The sequence below is a fragment of the Saimiri boliviensis genome, chromosome X (genome assembly GCF_048565385.1).
Source record: "Saimiri boliviensis isolate mSaiBol1 chromosome X, mSaiBol1.pri, whole genome shotgun sequence".
Lineage (NCBI taxonomy): Eukaryota > Metazoa > Chordata > Mammalia > Primates > Cebidae > Saimiri > Saimiri boliviensis.
Window position 1 is genome coordinate 11,618,300 of NC_133470.1, and position 19,945 is coordinate 11,638,244.

Sequence of the window (19,945 nt, forward strand, 5' to 3'; positions counted from 1 at the left end):
GATCAACAAAATAGACCACTAGCCAGATTAATAAAAAAGAAAAGGGAAAAGGATCAAATAGATGCAATAAAAAATGATAAAGGGGATATCACCACTGATACCACAGAAATTCAAACCATCATCAGAGATTACTACAAACAGCTCTACTCACAAAAAGCAGTAAACCAGGAAGAAATGGATAAATTCCTAGACACTTGTACTCTACCAAGACTAAACCAGGAGGAAGTGGAACCCCTGAATAGACCAATAACAAAGGCTGAAGTTGAGGCAGCAATCAATAGCCTACCAACCAAAAAAAGTCCAGGTCCAGACGGGTTCACAGCCAAATTCTACCAGACTTACAAAGAGGAGCTGGTTTCATTCCTTCTGAAATGATATCAAACAATATAAAAGGAGGGAATCCTCCCTAACTCATTTTATGAGACCAACATCATCCTGATACCAAAACCAGGTAGAGACTCAACTAAAAAGGAAACCTTCAGGCCAATATCCATGATGAACATAGATACAAAAATCTTCAATAAAATACTGTCAAACAGATTGCAATAGCACATCAAGAAGCTTATCTATCACAACCAAGTAGGCTTCATCCAGGGGATGCAAGCCTTGTTCAACATAGGCAAATCCATAAATGTAATCCATCACATAAACAGAACCAAAGACAAAAACCACATGATTATCTCAATAGATGCAGAGAAGGCCTTCAATAAAATTCAACAGCACTTCATGCTAAAAACTCTCAATAAATTAGGTACTGATGGAACATATCATAAAATGATAAAAGCTATCTATGACAAATCTACAGCCAATATCATACTGAACAGGCAAAAGCTGGAAGAAGTGCCTTTGAAATCAGGCACTAGACAAGGATGCCCTCTCTCACCACTCCTATTCAATATAGTATTGGAAGTTCTAGCCAGAGCAATCAGGCAAGAAAAAGAAATAAAGGGTATTTAATTAGGAAAGGAGAAAGTCAAATTGTTTCTATTTACAGATGACATGACTGTATATCTAGAAGACCCCATCATCTCAGCCCAAAATTTTCTCAAACTGATAAGGAACTTCAGCAAAGTCTCAGGATACAAAATCAACGTGCAAAAATCACAAGCATTCCTATATACCAATAACAGACAGCCAAATCAAGAGCGAATTCCCATCCACAATTGCTACAAAGAGAATAAAATACCTAGGAATATAACTGACAAAGGATGTAAAGGACCTCTTCAAGGAGAACTACAAACCACTGCTCAACGAAATAAGAGAGGACACAAACAGATGGAGAAACATTCCATGCTCATGGTTAGGAAGAATCAGTATCGTGAAAATGGCCATACTGCCCAAAGTAATCTACAGATTCAATGCTATCTCCATCAAGCTACCAATGACCTTCTTCACAGACCTGGAAAAAAACACTTTAAACTTCATATGGAATCACAAAAGTCCCCGCATAGCCAAGACAATCCTAAGCAAAAAGAACAAAGCCAGAGACATCACACTGCCAGACTTCAAACTATACTACAAGACTACAGTAATCAAAACAGCATGGTACTGGTACCAAAACAGAGACATAGATGAATGGAACAGAACAGAGACCCCAGAAGAAACACCACACATCTACAACCATCTGATCTTTGACAAACCCAGCAAAAACAAGCAATGGAGAAAGGACTCCATGTTTAATAAACGGTGTTGGGAAAACTGGTTAGCAATGTGCAGAAAGCAGAAACTGGACCCCTACCTGTCACCTTACACTAAAATTAACTCCAAATGGATCAAAGATTTAAACATTAACACCATAAAAACACTAGAAGAAAACGTAGGTAAAACCATCCACGAAACAGGCATAGCAAGGACTTCATGACTATAACACCAAAAGCAATGGCAATAAAAGCCAGGATAGACAAATGAGATCTAATTAAACTTCAGAGCTTCTGTACAGCAAAATAAACCATCATTAGAGTGAATCGGCAACCAACAGAATGGGAAAAAATTTTTGCAATCTACCGATCTGACAAAGGGCTAATATTCAGAATCTACAAAGAACTAAAACAGATATACAAGAAAAAAGCAAACAACCCCATTCAAAAGCGGGCAAAGAATATGAATGGACACTTGTCAAAAGAGGATATACAGGAGGCCAACAAACATGAAAAAATGCTCATCATTCACTGGTCATTAGAGAAATGCAAATCAAAACCACACTGAGATATCATCTCACGCCCCTTAGAATGACGATCATTAAAAAATCTGGAGACAACAGATGCTGCAGAGAATGTGGAGAAATAGGAACACTTTTACACAGTTGGTGGGAGTGTAAATTAGTTCAGCCATTGTGGAAGACAGTGTGGCAATTTCTCAAGGATCTAGTAATAGAAATTCCATTTGACCCAGCAATCCCACTACTGGGTATATACCCAAAGAACTATAAATCGTTCTACTATAAAGACACATGCACACGTATTTTCACTGAAGCCCTATCTATGTACAATAGCAAAGACCTGGAACCAACCCAAATGCCCATCAATGATAGACTGCACAAAGAAAATGTGGTACATATACACCATGCAATACTACACGGCCATAAAAAATGATGAGTTCGTGTTCTTTGTAGGGACTTGTATGAATCTGGAAACCATCAATCTCAGCAAACTGATACAAGAACAGAAAATCGAACACCACATGTTCTCACTCATAGGTGGGTGTTGAACAATGAGAACACATGGACACAGGGAGGGGAGCACTACACACTGGGGTCTATAGGGGAGAAATAGGGGAGGGACAGCGGGGGACGGGCAGTTGGGGAGAGAGAGCATGGGGAGAAATACCAGATATAGGTGAAGGGGAAGAAGGCAGCAAATCACGCTGCCATGTGTGTACCTATGCAACAATCTTGTATGTTCTTCACATATACCCCAAAACCTAAAATACAATTTTAAAAAAAAAAGTCACTTTACTAAGAAAATGCCAGATTCCTACTGCATTCCAGGCGCCTAAAACCAAGTATCAAAGAGCAAATAATTCCAAATTTATGCAAACTGTTCCAAAGAACAGGAAAAAAAGGAAATATTCTTCAGTTCGTTGATAAACTAGTATAGCCTTCACACTAAAACCAGGCAAGTATCATTCAAGAAAATTTCAAGCCAATTTCACTCATGAATATAGATGCAAATATTCTTGACCAAAGGAGAGCAAACCAAATCCAGTGACAAACTGCTTATCACAAGAATGCAAGACTGGTTTTATAATATAAAATTGATTAATATAGATTACCACATTAAAGAAAGGAGAAGAAAAACCCAGATGATCAACCAGCCCAAAATAGCTTAGAAATTCGCTGAAACAAAAGAATAAATCCGTATCTCAAACCCACTAGATAAGTAGTCTAGCTCCCTTACTGTGTTAAGCTGCTCAAATATACTGCCATCATCTATTACAAGGCACTACCTGGTTTCTCTGTTTGTATATCTGTGGCTCAAATTCAATGTAGTTACTGTAATGCCTGTATTTAGCCTGTTTTGGCTAAAAAGCTCTTTGTTAGATTGCAAATATAGATGGCATGCACATTACTTCTCTATCCATAATTTTAGCAGCCCAAAAGAGAAAATTGTCTATTATCAGAGGAAGATACTTTGTTATTTAACTAAATTTTTACCTATTCACTTTGGTCAATAGTCTCTATCCCTAATACTTTTAAATGTTTTGATTAGAAAGTTCTGTATGCTATTTGATTATCTCCACCCTGAGACTGCAGCATCTTAATTTCATAAACCTCATCCTCTTCATATTATTAACTCAGTGCATTTTTGTAAAAGAGATACTTCCAGAGCTGTGCTAACCAAGAGAGTAGCTATTAGATACATGTGGCTATTAAGCACTTAGATATGTGGCTAGTTGGAATTGTGATGTGTTATACATATAAAATACACACCAACTTTTAAAAACTTAGTATGAAAAATAAATGCAAAATATCTCATTAATAATTTTTATACTAATTACATGTTAAAATGACAATCTTTTGGACTTACTGAGTTAAATAAAACATATGGGGCTGGGCGTGATGGCTCATGCCTGTAGTCCCAGCATTTTGAGAGGCCGAGGTGGGTGGAACATTTGAAGTCAGGAGTTTGATGGCAAGACCTCATCTCCACTAAAAATACAAAAACTAGCTGGGCATGATAGTGCGTGCCTGTAATCCCAGCTACTGGGGAGGCTGTGGCATGAGAATTGCTTGATCCCAGGAAGTGGAAGTTGCCAGGGAGCCAAGATCATGCTACTGTAATCCATCCTAGGCAACAGAGCAAGATTCTGTTTCAACAACAACAAAAAATTAATTTCTCTTACTTCTATTTACATTTTTAAATATGGCCTCTAGGACATTTAAAATTGCACATGTGGATTACATTAATTTCTATTGGACAGTACTGTTCTGGAGCATCAGATAGTGTTTCCATGTTGAAATTTACTTACAGCTTCAAAGATGATGTAGTTTTCACTCCAACAACCAAGCTATCATCCATAACACGATACCATATCTTCTCTACTAGCTGTTCTGAATCTTGAAAACTGTCTGACAATTTTTCATCTAAGATATGGACAGAATTTTCTTCTTCACCACAAAGAGGAACAAGACATTCCTTATTAAAAAAAAAAAAAAAAAAAAACGTTTAAATAACTGATTAAATACGTACCATGTGTAGCAAACTTAAATAAAAAAGTGTGTTTTTGGCCAGGCCTTATGGCCTAAACATTTAAAAATAAATCATAACATATTATAGATTACACACAATTTACTAAAATGAAATGTATAAAACATATATAATTTCCTGTCTATTCATATCAAGAAGCGTAGCATGACTGGGGTATGGCAAGATAGGATATCCAACATAGAGCCAAAAGGGAGGTAAACCTGGAGTTCATTTTGAAAAAAAATCTGATAATACGTACCCCAGTTATACTGAAAATAATCCAGTCTGTATTTTGTCAACGACTTGCACTAAGCCTATAACTATAAACTTTTGTGTAGATAAAACTAATTAAACTAACTTTAGACTACTTAGAGCTTATTGCTAAAATTTTACTCTTAAAGTCCAAGTCATACTCATTTCCACACACATACAGATGTATAACATTAGAAACAGTAGTAATAAGAATAATAGTAATCATAGTAATAACATATATAACATCTATTGAGTGTTTACTTTATACCAGGCTCATTTAACTTACACAATAACCCTAGTACCCTAGGTCTGTATTGTTATCATCTACATTTTACAGATTAGAACAATTAGATACAGGGAAGTTAAGTAAATTGCCCAGGGTCACACAGTCAGCAAGTAGCAGAGCTGGGATTTGAACTGAAGCAGACTGGTTCCACAGCCCATGCTCTTCCGTAACTATTACCCTATACTGACTCTCTATGTGGTAATTACTGAAAAAAGATAGGGGCATTCACACAATAGGAGACTAAATATGTTCCCAGGAATGTGACACTTCTGCCAGTAGCTGTGAGTTCTGAAGCAGCTATTCATCTGAAACCTGGGGAAATTTTTACTACCTGCCAGGTTTGCTTTTAAAACTAACAATGTAAAAGGCCAAAAATGGGGCCTTGCACATGGTAGTTTCAATATATTAATTTCTAAACATTCGTTCCCCTTTCTAAAATTGGCAAAATCATTGAGGTGAGGAAAGGAAATGGGGAAACAATTGTAACAATGACTTTCATGAGGTTTCCCAGGAAATTAGAACAGTAATATAGAAATGCAACACAATGTGTTTCTGTTACGCTTTATTACATTAACGAGATAATATTTTGGACCCAAACCCTCATATGGCTAAGACTGAAACACAAATACAAATACAAAGCATAGGTCATGACAAGAATGCGCAATCCAGAAGGAAGTCAGAGCTAGGCACTGCAGTGACTGGAGGGAATAAAATGCAACATTAGTTCAGCTCTTATTGATTTACTTACAGTGCTGCTATGCTGTGTCTTTCTCTGTATGAAATTAATGTGCATAAGTCTTATTTTTATGAAGTTTCAGCAGTTTTTGCTAACTTCCTACATTAATGTACTGGTGTAAGTTACCACATAAGGGACCAGAGGAGGTTCTTATGATGGTCAGCCACAAGGAAGAAGAGATTAAAATTATGAAAAGCAGATAGAAGAACTAAAAAAAACCCACAGCACTGTAGGAACATTTGCTCGGGGAAAAAATATCCTTAGAAAGAAACAATGCAACAGACTAAAATAACAATCATTATATTAATAAAAAATGATGTCATCACCAATACAAAGTTAAATAATACTCAGTATATTGTATTTAAGAAGTCAGGAAACTGGGTGCAATGGCTCATGACTGTAATCCCAGCATTTTGGGAGGCCAAGGTGGGCAGATCACAAGGTCAGGAGTTCTAGACCAGCCTGACCAACATGGTGAAACCCTGTCTCTACCAAAAATGCAAAAAAAAAAATTAGCCAGGAGTGGTGGTGTGCGCCTGTAATCCCAGCTACTTGGGAAGCTGAGGCAGGGGACTTGCTTGAACCAGGGAGGTGGAGGTTGCAATGAGCCTAGATCACACCACTGCACTCCAGCCTGAGCAACAAATGAGACTCCATCTCCAAAATAAATAAATAAATAAAAGAAGTCAGGAAATATATAATTCATCTATGAGTAATTTCTATCCAAATAATACAAGTAAAAAAGTTTAACAGTTAAATCTACTGTAAACAAAAGGACTTGTTCCCCAAGGTTCCTGATAACTGAAATTTTAATATGCTCCAGAATTACATATAAACCAATAAAATATTGGCTCCTTAATCAAATTTTTTCAATGTCATAGAAGTCCACCATTATAACCTCTGCTACTTTTTTTCTTGATCGACTGAGCAGCATTTTCTAATGTATTCTAATATTTTAATTTAAATAACTCTTCAATAGCTTACAGATTTTCAATTCATAAAATTATAAAAATGGTCATGTGATTACTTTTACCTCCTTTGCACTTGATGTATTATCATCTTTTCCTTGAACCAGGTTTATTAAAGCTTCGTAAGATTTTGAAATAATTTTTTCCTTAAGCAAGAGATGCTGCTGTAATTCCCATAAAGAAGAAAAACCAACCTGTAAAGTGGAAAGAAAAAAAAACAGTTGCAAGAAACATGATTTCAAATGAAACCGGACATACCATTAATTCAGGAAGCACTTTCTCCAAATGTGCTTATCAATTCATTTTTCTATAGAAAGTAGAATGCTTCTCAGAGCAAAATTGTTGTGTTTATAGATTTTAAGTCTCTAAGCTCAAAAAATGTACATTCTTTCAAAGGAAAATATAGAAAATAACTGCAACATAGAGTTTATATATCAAATTGAGAGAGTGGCAATATAATAGCATGTTTCACGAGTGAGTTATTAAGTAACTTTGAATCAATGTGAATAAAACTCAAGGCCTACCAATATACCCACCTAATATAAATAACTGTTTTCCTTGTTGAAATAATTTCTACTTCAAAAACAAGGCATCCACATAAGCAAAGACATCATAATGAATAGAAATTATCACTTTTAATTTGATACTGTTTGAAATTTTCTGTTCATGTAACCTTTATAGCAAAATTGTAAAATAAATAGCCCCCAAACTGTTATGTATATTTTTGTGTTAACAAACTCAGTGCTAGAGTCAACTCTACTGAAAACTACTGAAAAAAATAACAATTTGGCTCTGAACTGGGCATACAGCAATCCAATCCTTTTATGATACCAGATAAATAGATTTCAGCACTAAGGATGAAAAGTTCACAGAATATATTTTGCTACTGAAAATTTAAAGAGTCATGTCAATGAACTGACAGAAGTTGTTTCAGTTCAGGTGGATATCTGAGACTGTAAGTATTAATCTGGCTTTTAATAAAACATAATTTTCCACATTTAAAAAACAAAATGCATCACTTTTTGGGATTCTTTTCTTTTAAATTACAATTTCAAGGCAGGTAAATTCTTTTTCTTTTAATCAATGAATAGAAATTGGAGAGTAAAGACTGAATTATTCTTCTGTCTTACCTATTGCACAAAGTATGTAAAGTGTCTAGCTAATATTTTAAAACTTTTTATGTTTACCTAGTTCTGTGGGCTGGACATAATTCTCACTCCATCACTCTTTCGCTCAGTAATTTGTTATTTGCGGGGAGGCAGATGTACCCATCAAAGGTACGTAGCCACAACTGAGCTACCGGAGGGGTGAGGAGTAGACGAAAAAACTATATGTTGGCAGGTTGAACTGCACTCTAAAAAATTATCAGTGTTCACTCTTCCTTCCTCCTTAACAGGTCCCTTACTCCAGGACAATATAGTGATTTAGTAGAGCAGTTAAATAATCTTGGTTGTAAAGTTTTGCTATAAAGCTACAAAAATAAATTAGACACATGGTAAGAAATTTAAACGATGTGAATGTACACCTCACCTTCTCTTCCTGGATGCTCAAATGCCATTTGCACAACCAATAGATTGTATACCCTTCGAGAGCTTTTCCATGTGCATCTTAAGGAATGCTTTTTCCTCTGCACAAACAAAAATCCACCCAAAACCAAATACAGGAGTATATTATATTATACTGCATGACACTGAACCTTGCATTTTTCTTCTTTATTGTGATCTCTATCATACATGCAGAAGAATGTACAGTACAAAATAACATTTTACAGACTAATAATGAGGCCGACAGCCACGGAACTCCACCCAAATCAAAAAGTAGCACCCCAGGAGCTGCCCAGGGGCCTTCCACAATCACAATTGCCCTTTTTCCCCTGGAGTCAATACTATTTGGCCTTTTAAGATAGGCCTGTCTTCATAATTTTACCACCTTTGCATGAATTCTTAAGGAATACTGTAAATTTTTTGTGTGTTTTGTTTCTGAAACTTTTATAAATGGAATTGTTCTGCATGTATCAGGTTTTAGAGTTGCCCATGTTGTCACTAGTAGCTGTAGTTCATTCCTTCCATTGCTCTACAGTATTCCATCATACGACTACCACTATTTACTTCTCCATTCTCCTGTTGATGGGTATTTGGGTCATGCTCAGTTGTGCAGTGTTACAGAAAATGTTGCTATGAACATCTGTGTACATGCGTACAAGTTCCTGTGAGGTCCTGGTCTCTTCATTTCCCCTTCCAGTAACGGACTGGAACACAAATGGAGAAAGAACAGTGAAATGGACTCTAGGTCTAGCTCTGCAAGTCACTTAACCTTTCTGGCTATTTGTTACATCATGTGCAAAATGGTGAGAAGGTAGACTTGCTCATCTCTACAAGGCCTTCCAGCATTTAGAACTTTATTATATACATTGAAAGTTACTGTTAACATGTGGATACTTGAAACAAAATGGATATTCAACTATCTCTTAATCTACCACCTCCATTCCTCCTTTCCTTCCCTTAACGTTGTTTAAAGCCTTTCATATTGTCTTTGACTCTGTGCTACATTCTGGATTTTTCTCATATATTCTGGTTCACTAATTTGCTCTGTATCTCTTGCATCTTTTTGAGTTAACTGTTAAAGTCACCTATTGAGTTTTTTTTTTTTATTTCAGTGTGTTTTTGCTTGAAAGAGATGCTGTTTGGTTATTTTATGTGAATAATTACTCATGATGCCTTGTTTATGTGCTTATTCTGTGGACAGCTCATTTTCTTTGAAAAATTACTTGTGAGATTTATGAGGGCTAGAATGAATGTATGTTTCCAGAGAAGATTTTCTGTTTGTTTTTGTCAGATGCCTGGGGCACCACCAATTTAAGTTTAATACACATGCTCTCAGGGCAAAAGTAGCATCAGTGTTCTGCTTATCTCTCTGGGTTCCAGCTTTGAAAGTTTGATTTGATAATTTATTCCTATAGTGTCAGCTTTTGAAGCTTCTAAGAAGGTCTTTAAAGGAGACTTCATCTATCATTTTCAGTTTTAATCAGGAGAGTTGATCCTGCTTCATAAATTAAACCTTTCATAACATCATGCTTTCATAAAGTACTTTGGCATCATTTCTAAATCAGCATAAAAATATACGTTATTCTTTTTGACAGCTCCATAGTATTCCATGGTTCAGACATATCACAATTTTCTTATCATACTCCTAATGATATATATTTAGATTTGTACCAGTACTGTAGTTTATAAATACTACATAAACATTTTTGAACAATCATCTCCATCCTTAGAAGAGATTTCTAGAAGTGAAACTGCAAGAGTAAAAAGATATAAATAATTTATATTTAAATAACTATAATAACTTTTCCTCTGAAAAGGTTGGGCCACTATACATTCACAACAATACAATATAAGAATGCACATTTATATTAAGAAAATCAATATGTCATCATGCATTACAATTTCTTTTTTCATAATTTGTCTTTTTATTCCTTTTACTTTGTTAAGGGTGCAAAAATTTTAAACAGATCAAAGTCTTCTTTCATGGTTCTATATCTGTTATGATGTTTTATTTATCTACTGTTCACATTCATGTCTAATATGTGTTCAACAAGCATTTATTAAAGTTAACTCACTCTAATAATGAAATAGTTGCAAAATAATTTTAAAACAACCTGCAAAGTATAAATATTTGCCACCTGGCCCTTTCCAGAAAAAGTTTTCCAACCCTAGGTAAAGAGGAAAAAAAAAATACAGCAAGAAGTGAGACAAATCCAAAAGAGAGGATACAATTAGCATGGCCCCCTCTTCAGTGTAATTTTTTAAAGTGGGGAGGGGAAATTATTCTAGATAAAAAGACCAGTAAGAGATATAATCAAATGCAAATGTAAACTTTGATTGATTGGATCCTGGAAAAAAACAGCTATAAAAACAATTTTGTGACAACTAAATACATTTGAATATGGACAAGATAGCAAACAAGATTAAGGGATAATTAACAATTTTCTAACATTGTTAATGGTATTATAGTTACATAAGGAGAATATCCTTATTTTTAGAAAATTCCTGCTAAAATACCTAAGAGTGAAGTTTTATAACATTTGCAACTTTTAAATGGTTTGACAAAAATGTACATACACATACACACAAACACAAACAAATGAGGCTAAGATTTTTAAAAGTAACAAGAGTTGAATGTATGTGGGGATACAGAGATAATCACTGTAATCTTGGAAAATTTCTGCATATTTTTAAATATTATAAACAAAAAAAAAACAGCTTACAAAAGAACATACATCTTATAATCACATTTCTGTGTATATTTGCATATATTCATTTTAAAATCTTCAAAAATATACATGCCAAAGTGTTGAAACTGGTTATTTTGAAGTAGTGGAATCACAGACAATCATTAGGTTGTTTTGTTTTGTTTTGACATTTCTTTGCATAGCCTTAGTATTTTACAGGGAATGTGCATTACTTTGGTACATTAAGAAAAAAAAAAACTATTTAAGGGAGCTTTTTATGAAAAACATGAGAGTAAACTGTTCATGTCTGGAATGTATTACGATTTATCATATTCATTGCTACTCTAAAAAAGATACTGTGGCATACTGATCCCTGAAAGAATGTGTTTTCAAAAGTGAGTTTCTTCTATTTTCCCCCATGAGACTTATCAAATCTAAATAGTCTCACTATAAAAAGTTATCATTTTTAGATGATACATTTATAAGTAATATCATACATAACAGTTTATACAGAGGTACCAAAAAGATAAAGATCCTTTGAAATACCATTCTTCCCCAAGCACCAAGTTGCTTAAACTTTAAGAACCTTTCTTTCAATGTTCTTTCCTTCATTTAGAATAGCACTAATCAAAAAGCAAAAGCAAAAAGCAAACAGACACTAACTTTCAGTCCTGCTTCCAGAGGTGGAACCACCAAGTAACGATTATCTTGTTCGTCTTCAGATATGTCATCTTCATTGCAATCCGATGGTTCACTCTAATAAATAAATAAATGCACTAAAACTAAAATTTTGAAATAATTGAAAATTCATAAAATTACCAAAATACAATTAAAGTATATCCAGTCAGAACAGTTTCCTATGTTACACACTATTCTATAAAAGGTAAACTACAGGCTAGATGCAGTGGCTCACATCTGTAATCCCAGCACTTTGGGAGGCCAAGGCAGGTAGATCACCTGAGGTCAGGAGTTCAAGACCAGCCTGACCAACATGGGGAAACCCCATCTGTACTAAAAATACAAAAAATTAGCCAAGCGTGATGGCAGGGGCCTGTAATCCCAGCTCCTTGAGAGGCTGAGGCAGGAGAATCGCTTGAACCCAGGAGGCAGAGGTTGCAGTGAGCAGACAAATCGCACCACTGCACTCCAGCCTGGGTGCCACAGAGTGAGACGCCATCAAAAAAAAAAAAAGGCAAACTATATATTTTCCCCATCATCTTCTTGTAACTAGACAGAAAGTATTATGATTCCTACTACTATCACCTAACATTTATATACTGCTTTACACAGTATCAGCTGATTAGCTTTCATTTTAAAGAGTAAACATTTTCCCATTTATTTAATTAAGAGACAGTGTCTTGCTCCATCACCCAGGTTGAAGTGCAACAAAATAACCATAGCTCACTGCAGCCTTGAATTCCTGGGTTCTCACTGGCTTTTTATAAAATCCTAAAATCCCATAACTGGAGAAAATAAAAATTATGCTCATTTTACAAATGCAAAACCTGAGGCTTAGAGAGATTTCATATTGATCTAAAAACTTCAAGGTCATAATTTCCCTTATGTCCAAGATCTCAAGATATTGTGAGCTGTTACTTCCTTTACTAAAGCAGTTTTCCTTTATTTTATTCCTTATTTAATCCAATATTATATTTATTTGTACAAAATGTGATTTTCACAAGCAACAATTAAGTTAATTTACAGTATAACCATCACTTAAGTGAGTACCAGATATACTATAATTCAAATTTATACCAAAAGCATGGTCAATTTGTATAACATTTGAAAAAAGATTCAATGTATATATTTAAAAGTTTCAATCTATATATTTTTAAAGTTCAAAATTTTACTTTAAGTGTAAAATAACCAATATTTAAATGGTAGGTCAAAGCTTTTGAGCACTTAAATTTTCTAAAATGGTTCTTAAAATAACATATAATAAGTAAATAGAATTTACCGAATAGTTTATGTTTCTAAGATCTGTTATTTTAAATGAAGTCAGGTAATCTGAGTTCAAGGCGTCCTTGAAAAGTAGGAGTACTTGTTCAGTTCCACTTCCAATAAAGTCATCTATCAATACCAAGCTAACTTTTTCCCACTTAGCAGCAACCTAAAAGAAAAGGATTATTATAGGAGGAATAGACAAGAAAAAATCAAATGTGAAATAAACAAATTAAGTCTTTTTGTTTCATGGAGTTGTAATTTGTAAAATTCAATCTTATAAATGGGTAATGAAAATAGTAAAAACTAAAATAAAATAAAGATGTTAGGGGATGAGAAAATATAAGGAGTTGTAACAACTTTATAAATAGCAAGGTACTTAGATTTAAGATTTTATTCATGTTTGTCCAGGGACTGTCAGGTTCTTGATTTCTATATTTAAAATTTAATTGTAATCTATTTATACATTCTAATACATTTCATGACTAAATCTTTTGGAAATTCTAACATTTATCATGCGTCAAACTTTAATGAAGATTCTTTCGCACAGCTAATTTAATTCCCGTAAGTCTTAGTGGATATATATTTGTGATCAAATTACTCAAGGAATTCAGTTACATTAGCTAACCAGATAGTACTAAAAGACACCTTAAGAGCTCTTAATGCAAAATAACCTATAATAGAGTCCAGAAGATCTTAAAACGTTAAACCCTGGTGTGAGTGTGGAGGGGAATGTAGCTAGTATCGGGTACAAAGGTGAGGGGTCCTAAGAGTGGGACAGCAAGAACCATCCTAGCTTCATGGAATGATTTGATCAGTTTATATCAGAACCTGAGACCTCAGATTTAAAATAGAGGACAACTTCTTAAAAGGTACATATAGGTGAAAGCCTCAAGATTGGTTTCAAGGAAAACTAACACCATGAGAATCAAATTTCCCTTCTCCCTGAGACAAAAGAGCTAAAACCCCGACTCAGAATTCCAGGAGCGGATACATTATCCAGATGCCCAAATATCAACCTTGCCCTATAAGGCTAATTTCCAAAGTTGATTATTCACTTGTGCAGAGAAACAGCTTATTTGTAAAGCCATATCCTCCCTTTCTCCCACAAGTATCATGGTATATAATGGACTATGGGAAGAGACATTAGTAATAAGAATGTGTTTGGCATGCAAACAGCACAGAACTATGCATGCATGTGTGCACACACATATTTGCAATCTATAGCTGTAGAATAGTGCCATCCAGTAGAATGGTAAGTGAGCCCCAAATATAAGGCATGTAATTTTAAATTTTCTGGTAGCAACAAAAAGATGAAATTTTAATATATTTAACAAAACATATCTAAAATATTGTCATTTCAATTCAATGTAATCATTTAAAAATTGAGAGATGTTACCATTTCTATTAAATCTTTGAAATTTGATGTTTGACATTTATAACACATTTTAATTCTGACTAGCCACATTTCAAATGTTGTATAACTACATCTGGATAGTGGCTACCATATTAGACAGCACAGCACCAGAACACATTAAGCTCTATCGACAACATACCAATAGCTATGCTTCAGGTATATCTGATAATTACCTCAATTTTATTGACAGATGGATTTTTTTGAGACAGGGTCCCATTCTGTCACCCAAGTTGGAGTGCAGCGGCATTATAACAGATCACTACAGCCTTGAACTCCTGGGCTCTAGCAATCCTTTCACCTCAACCTCCAAAGCAGTTGGGACTACAGGCATATGCCACTATGCCCAGCTAATTTTCTAATTTTTTGTACACATGGGGGTCTCACTATGTTGCCCAGACTGGTGTCAAACTCCAGGCCTTAAGCAATTTTCCTACATTGGCCTCCCAAAGCACTGAGATTACAAACGTGGGCCAACACACCCAGCCAATGACCTCAATTTTGAAATGCCTGCCACATAGATTCTTACCGAAACTTACAGAGAAAATTTCTACTCAAGAGAGAAATCCTAAGAAGAAAAAAGCTAATCATGTATTCCTCTAGATTCAGCTCTGTTTCAAGTCCTATAACCACATTAAACATCACACCTTGGGCTTTTATCAAGTGTTAATCTGGGAACACACTAACCTTGATTTTCATTATTTAATTTATGCTTGTTTATAGTTCACCTATCTTTGTAAGCTGTCTAAATTCCTTCTTGGAATGAGGTGGTTAAAGGATAGGTGGATGGATAAATCCACAGCCTACCCAAAAACAGACTGGTTCTATTGCTATTTGGGGGGAAAACTGCTATCAAAGACCCACCATATTATTTAATAAGGTATTCAACTTACTACTCAACATCTTTTACAAAATACCACAAATGGTAAATTCTCAGAACTTAAATGTTAGAAAAAAATTTTACCTTATAGTATGTTCCATTCAGTTGTAAAACCCACCATATTTACTTTTTTGTCTTAACTGCTAAAACTAAATGTAATTGTTCAAATGTAATTACTTCTCTTAACCTAGGGGTTTTTTTTTTTTTTTTTTTTTGGCATAATTATTTCTACTCCCACTTTATTTCTAGATTCTTAGCTTTTATTTGTTTTTTAAATTTATTATTATTATTATTATTATTATTATTATTATTATTTTGAAACAGATCTCACTCTGTGGACCAAGCTGGAGTATAGCGGGGTGATCTCAGCTCACTGCAATCTCCACCTCCCAAGTTCAAGAGATTTTCATGCCTCAGCTTCCTGAGTAGCTAGGACTACAGGCGTGTACCATGTTAGTTGGCCAAGCTGGTCTTGAACTCCTGGCCTCAAGTGATCCGCCTGCCTCAGCTGCCTCAAGTGCTGGGATTACAGGTGTGAGCCATCATGCCCAGCCTTGTTTCTGTTCTTAAATTAATTGAATACTTTATCTTAAACTATATTTCTTTTTTTTTAAGAAGCTGAGTATAAATGTAACATCAAGATAGAAGCAGGATCTGAATATGCCCAAAGTGGCAAGGTTAGAGGCAACTTCAAAGCACTTGTAGATATCAGGGTGTAATTCCAGAGCTTTTAAAACAGGGCATTTGAGAGCAGGTTAGAAGTACAGAATTCCTCAAGAAGCAACGTAGGGGGTAAGTCAGTAGGGACTGAGGTAAGTAATGTGTGGAAAAGATGGTGGCACACTGTAGAGAGAGTGCCCTAGAACACAACTTCAGGTCAGGGAAGCAGCAGTTATAGGTCCACCTACAGGTAATAATGTAGTCTCCTGCCTCGGGTAACATGTTAGTGGCAGAGCTTTCCAGGGTCCAAGGAGGGGACCCACTTCAAGTGAGTGAGGACTGCAATAAATGACATATAAAGGAATTGTTTTTACCTTATCTAGGTGAACAGGGGATCCTGAGTAGGAACAAGTAACTGATGACAGCCCTGCCCTTTGTCTAACATAGTAATAGCTACTACTTACTGAGTTCCTCCTGTGTGCCAAGTTCTGTGCAAGATACTTTACAATGTTATTAGACTTAACTCTCCCCTCTGAGTCAGGATGATCCCAAATTTCATAAAAGAGGAAAATGGGTTCACAAGAATTACATTCCTTAAGGTAGCACCAGTACACTTACTGGCTCAGTTAGGATTCAAACCCAGGTTAAGTGTGTTCTTTCTATTATATTACCTTAACCACAGTAAAAAGACTATAGGGCACACCAGACGTTTTTCCCCTACCATTTCTTTAAAGGAAAAAAGACAGAAAGACAATTCCAAATAACTGTCAAATAAATGTATAATGTGATTTTAAAAGACTGCTTTTCAAAATAAAATAGGATAGCTTTCAAATTATTTTCCTTTTGTGTTCTCTATGTATTATAGAGGATAAATATGTATTATAGAGATTCAAAATAATTCCTATTAATATAAAAGTACTTGGTAAGGCAAAGACAGATTCACAATTCTAACTTAACACTCCTTCCCCCAACACATAAACCATAACGATTCACATTTAAAAATGAATTTCAAACTTTCTAAAACATTTAACAATATTCCATATAAAGCTTCTAATTAAATGGACAGGGCACACAAAATAAGGCAATATCTGCTTTTTTCTCCCAAGTAGCACAAAAACTAAAAATTGTATAGTGTACTAGTTTTGGAAGAGACATTTCTAACTAGCACTGATGATTTATCTTAATTCATAAACACTTCAAATCACATAACTGAATACATTTTAAGCCAGGAGGATGTAACATTACCCAAAAAAACAGAATCAGAGAAATATTATTGGTAGAGACACCCAGTTACAAACCTCTAATTTCTTACTGATTTTCTGCGCTTTTTTACCTGTTATTTAACACTCAATACTATTGAATATTTTAGAGCAATTTCCAAACCTTACATTAAAAGTGAATACTTGCTGAAAAGTCAGTTCTGCATTTCAAAAGATAACATAATAAAAATCTGTGGGTAAGTTTTTAGAAAAAGTAATGCTTACCACTTGTCTCTGGAGAACAAATTATTTGTCTCTCCAGAAACAGTAATAGATTTCAAGGAATTTTTCTATATTTCACTTTCAGAAATAAATCAGAGACAAGAAGTAAATTTAAATACATAATTATTAATGTTTAAAAAGTTGGCCGGGCATGGTGGCTCAGGCCTGTGATCCCAGCACTTTGGGAGGCCGAGGCAGGTGGATAACTTGAGGCCAGGAGTTAGAGATCAACCTGGCCAACATGGTGAAACCCCATCTCTACTAAAAATACAAAAATTAGCCAGGCGTGGTGGCACATGCCTGTAATCCCAGTTACTTGGTAGGCTGAGGCAAGGGAATTGCTTGAACCTGGAAGGCAGAGGCTGTAGTGAACTGAGATCACACCACTGCTCTCCAACCTGGGTGACAGAGTGAGATCCTGTTTCAAATGAATGAATGAATGAATGAATGAATGAATGAATGTTGAAAAATCAATTTGAATTTTCCAGGAAGGCTTATTTATCTAGTCAAATCACTAATAATCTTATTCTAAGTAAAATTACATATCTACTATCATATTAATAAAAATTAGAAAGTTATACCCAAAGACAAATAAATACATAATTATAGTTACATATGTATTTACATATTTCCAAACAACTCAAAGGCTTTATGACTCAAAATGGCAAGATGAAAAAAACACCATCATATCAACTTTAAGAAAAAAGAACAATGTAATATACATCAAGTATAGAACTGAAAATTGACTTAGATAATAAGACTCCAGAAGGAACTCTATGAAGTATAGAAATGTTTCAAACATCTGAGACCACCAATGGAATTATTATGGCAATAAGTATTATACCTGAAAGTTCTCTCTCCATACAGCACAAGCATTATTGGACCTAAAGGATACAATGAAAAAGAGGTTTCCTCCACCTGAATCCATAAGTTGAACTGCACAAGGATCTCCAAATGGAAGCTGGCACACACTTTTAGGAGTTCCATTCTGAAATGAAATCAGCTGATTCTTTCGAGTAAGGGCGATGAGAGATATTCTTAACTGGTTGTTGATGATCTCACTTGCACAGATATGTATACAAGTCACCACACTGCTATAAGCAGGAGGAATAATGTATGTATCACTTATTACTTCTTGACTTTCAAGAGAATATATACAAAATTTGGTATTCCAAATTGCATAATCTGATTTTGAAGGCTCCTGAGTACATTCTTCCTCGGATAAATAACATTCTTTTAGTCCCAATAAAACTATACCTAAATTTTTAATCTCCCCTGCCCACTGAATAGAGGAAAGGTTACCTAACACACTAATAACTTTGCTAGTTTGAGAAGAGATAAAGAGGAATGTTTTGACATGCCTCCACAAAATTAAAGGGCCATTAAGGACCCTTAGGCTGTCCTTAATCTCATAGCCTAGTTTAAAACTCAAACGCATTTCAAATTTATTGGTACTGTGAAGAATTAATAAAAAGTATTCAAAAACATTATTCTTTTTACTGTTTTGTATCACAATGTAAGGGAATTTAATTCCAGTTCTGAAATCTGACACATAGTCACAACACATGATTTTTAAATGAGAGTTTTCTTCCTTCATGGTAAAAAATCCAGTGGACTTCTGAACAAATACTTTTGTTCCTCTGTCAAATACCATTCTTCTGACATGTAATATGGGTGTTTTTGTAGGCTCTTTATCTGCAAAATTTCCGTTAGACAACTGGAAAACAAGGACTTCCCCATTATAACACAAGAGCCTTTCTTGTTCATTAGATGACATTGCTTGTTTGCTAGTGATTCCACAATATCAAGTCTTTGTGTTGATCTAATTTTCAAATGCAAATTGATTCCAGTTGATGTTTCTAAACCTAAAAAAGAAATGAGGAAAAACTGCCATGAAGTAGGAAGAGTTGAGAAAACTCATGTTTCTGTTAGAGAACTACAACATAGGTAACTAATTTTATTAAGTAAACATTTTAAGCTTTTTATACTATTTCGACAATATCATGCTTAACATAAAGGGGTGTCTATTTCTGTAGACCCCTTTAAAAAGTTTGCTAGGAATACAAATAACCATATGAAAAAAAATAACTGAATGTATTAACAGCATATATTTGAAGCGTTAAATGCTCTATTAAAAGTGACTTCAGATATTCGTTCTGGCTCAGAAAATTGCTTAAGGATTGTACTTCTTTGTTTCAAACCTAACAACTCTAATGTGGTTTCCCACTCTCTGCCTTAGCCCCTTTAGAATGACAATTCAATTAGTGGTTACTTGTCTTGCAACTCAGTCTCTCCAAATACAGTGATTTTGAATTATGCTTCTCCCACAGTCCAGGCACTTGGGCTTCTGTTTCCTAGAAACGGGAACCTGTATAGGCTCCATGACAAAAAAGAAACCCCAGGAATAAAGA

At 34.8% G+C, this 19,945-nt stretch overlaps 1 protein-coding gene across 2 annotated transcripts in view; it reads right to left on the reverse strand.

Moving 5' to 3' along the window:
• The window catches only part of FANCB (FA complementation group B), a 41,164-nt gene that overhangs the window by 13,867 nt on the left and 7,352 nt on the right, over nt 1-19,945 (reverse strand). For both annotated transcript variants that reach the window (XM_074391593.1, XM_074391592.1), the window contains exons 2-6: nt 18,379-19,399; nt 13,116-13,268; nt 11,822-11,914; nt 6,993-7,121; nt 4,468-4,634 (exon numbers count right to left, since the gene is read on the reverse strand). In XM_074391593.1, the coding sequence (XP_074247694.1) occupies nt 4,468-4,634; nt 6,993-7,121; nt 11,822-11,914; nt 13,116-13,268; nt 18,379-19,311 (1,475 nt within the window). In that variant the 5' untranslated portion in view covers nt 19,312-19,399. The remainder of the gene's footprint in view (nt 1-4,467; nt 4,635-6,992; nt 7,122-11,821; nt 11,915-13,115; nt 13,269-18,378; nt 19,400-19,945) is intronic.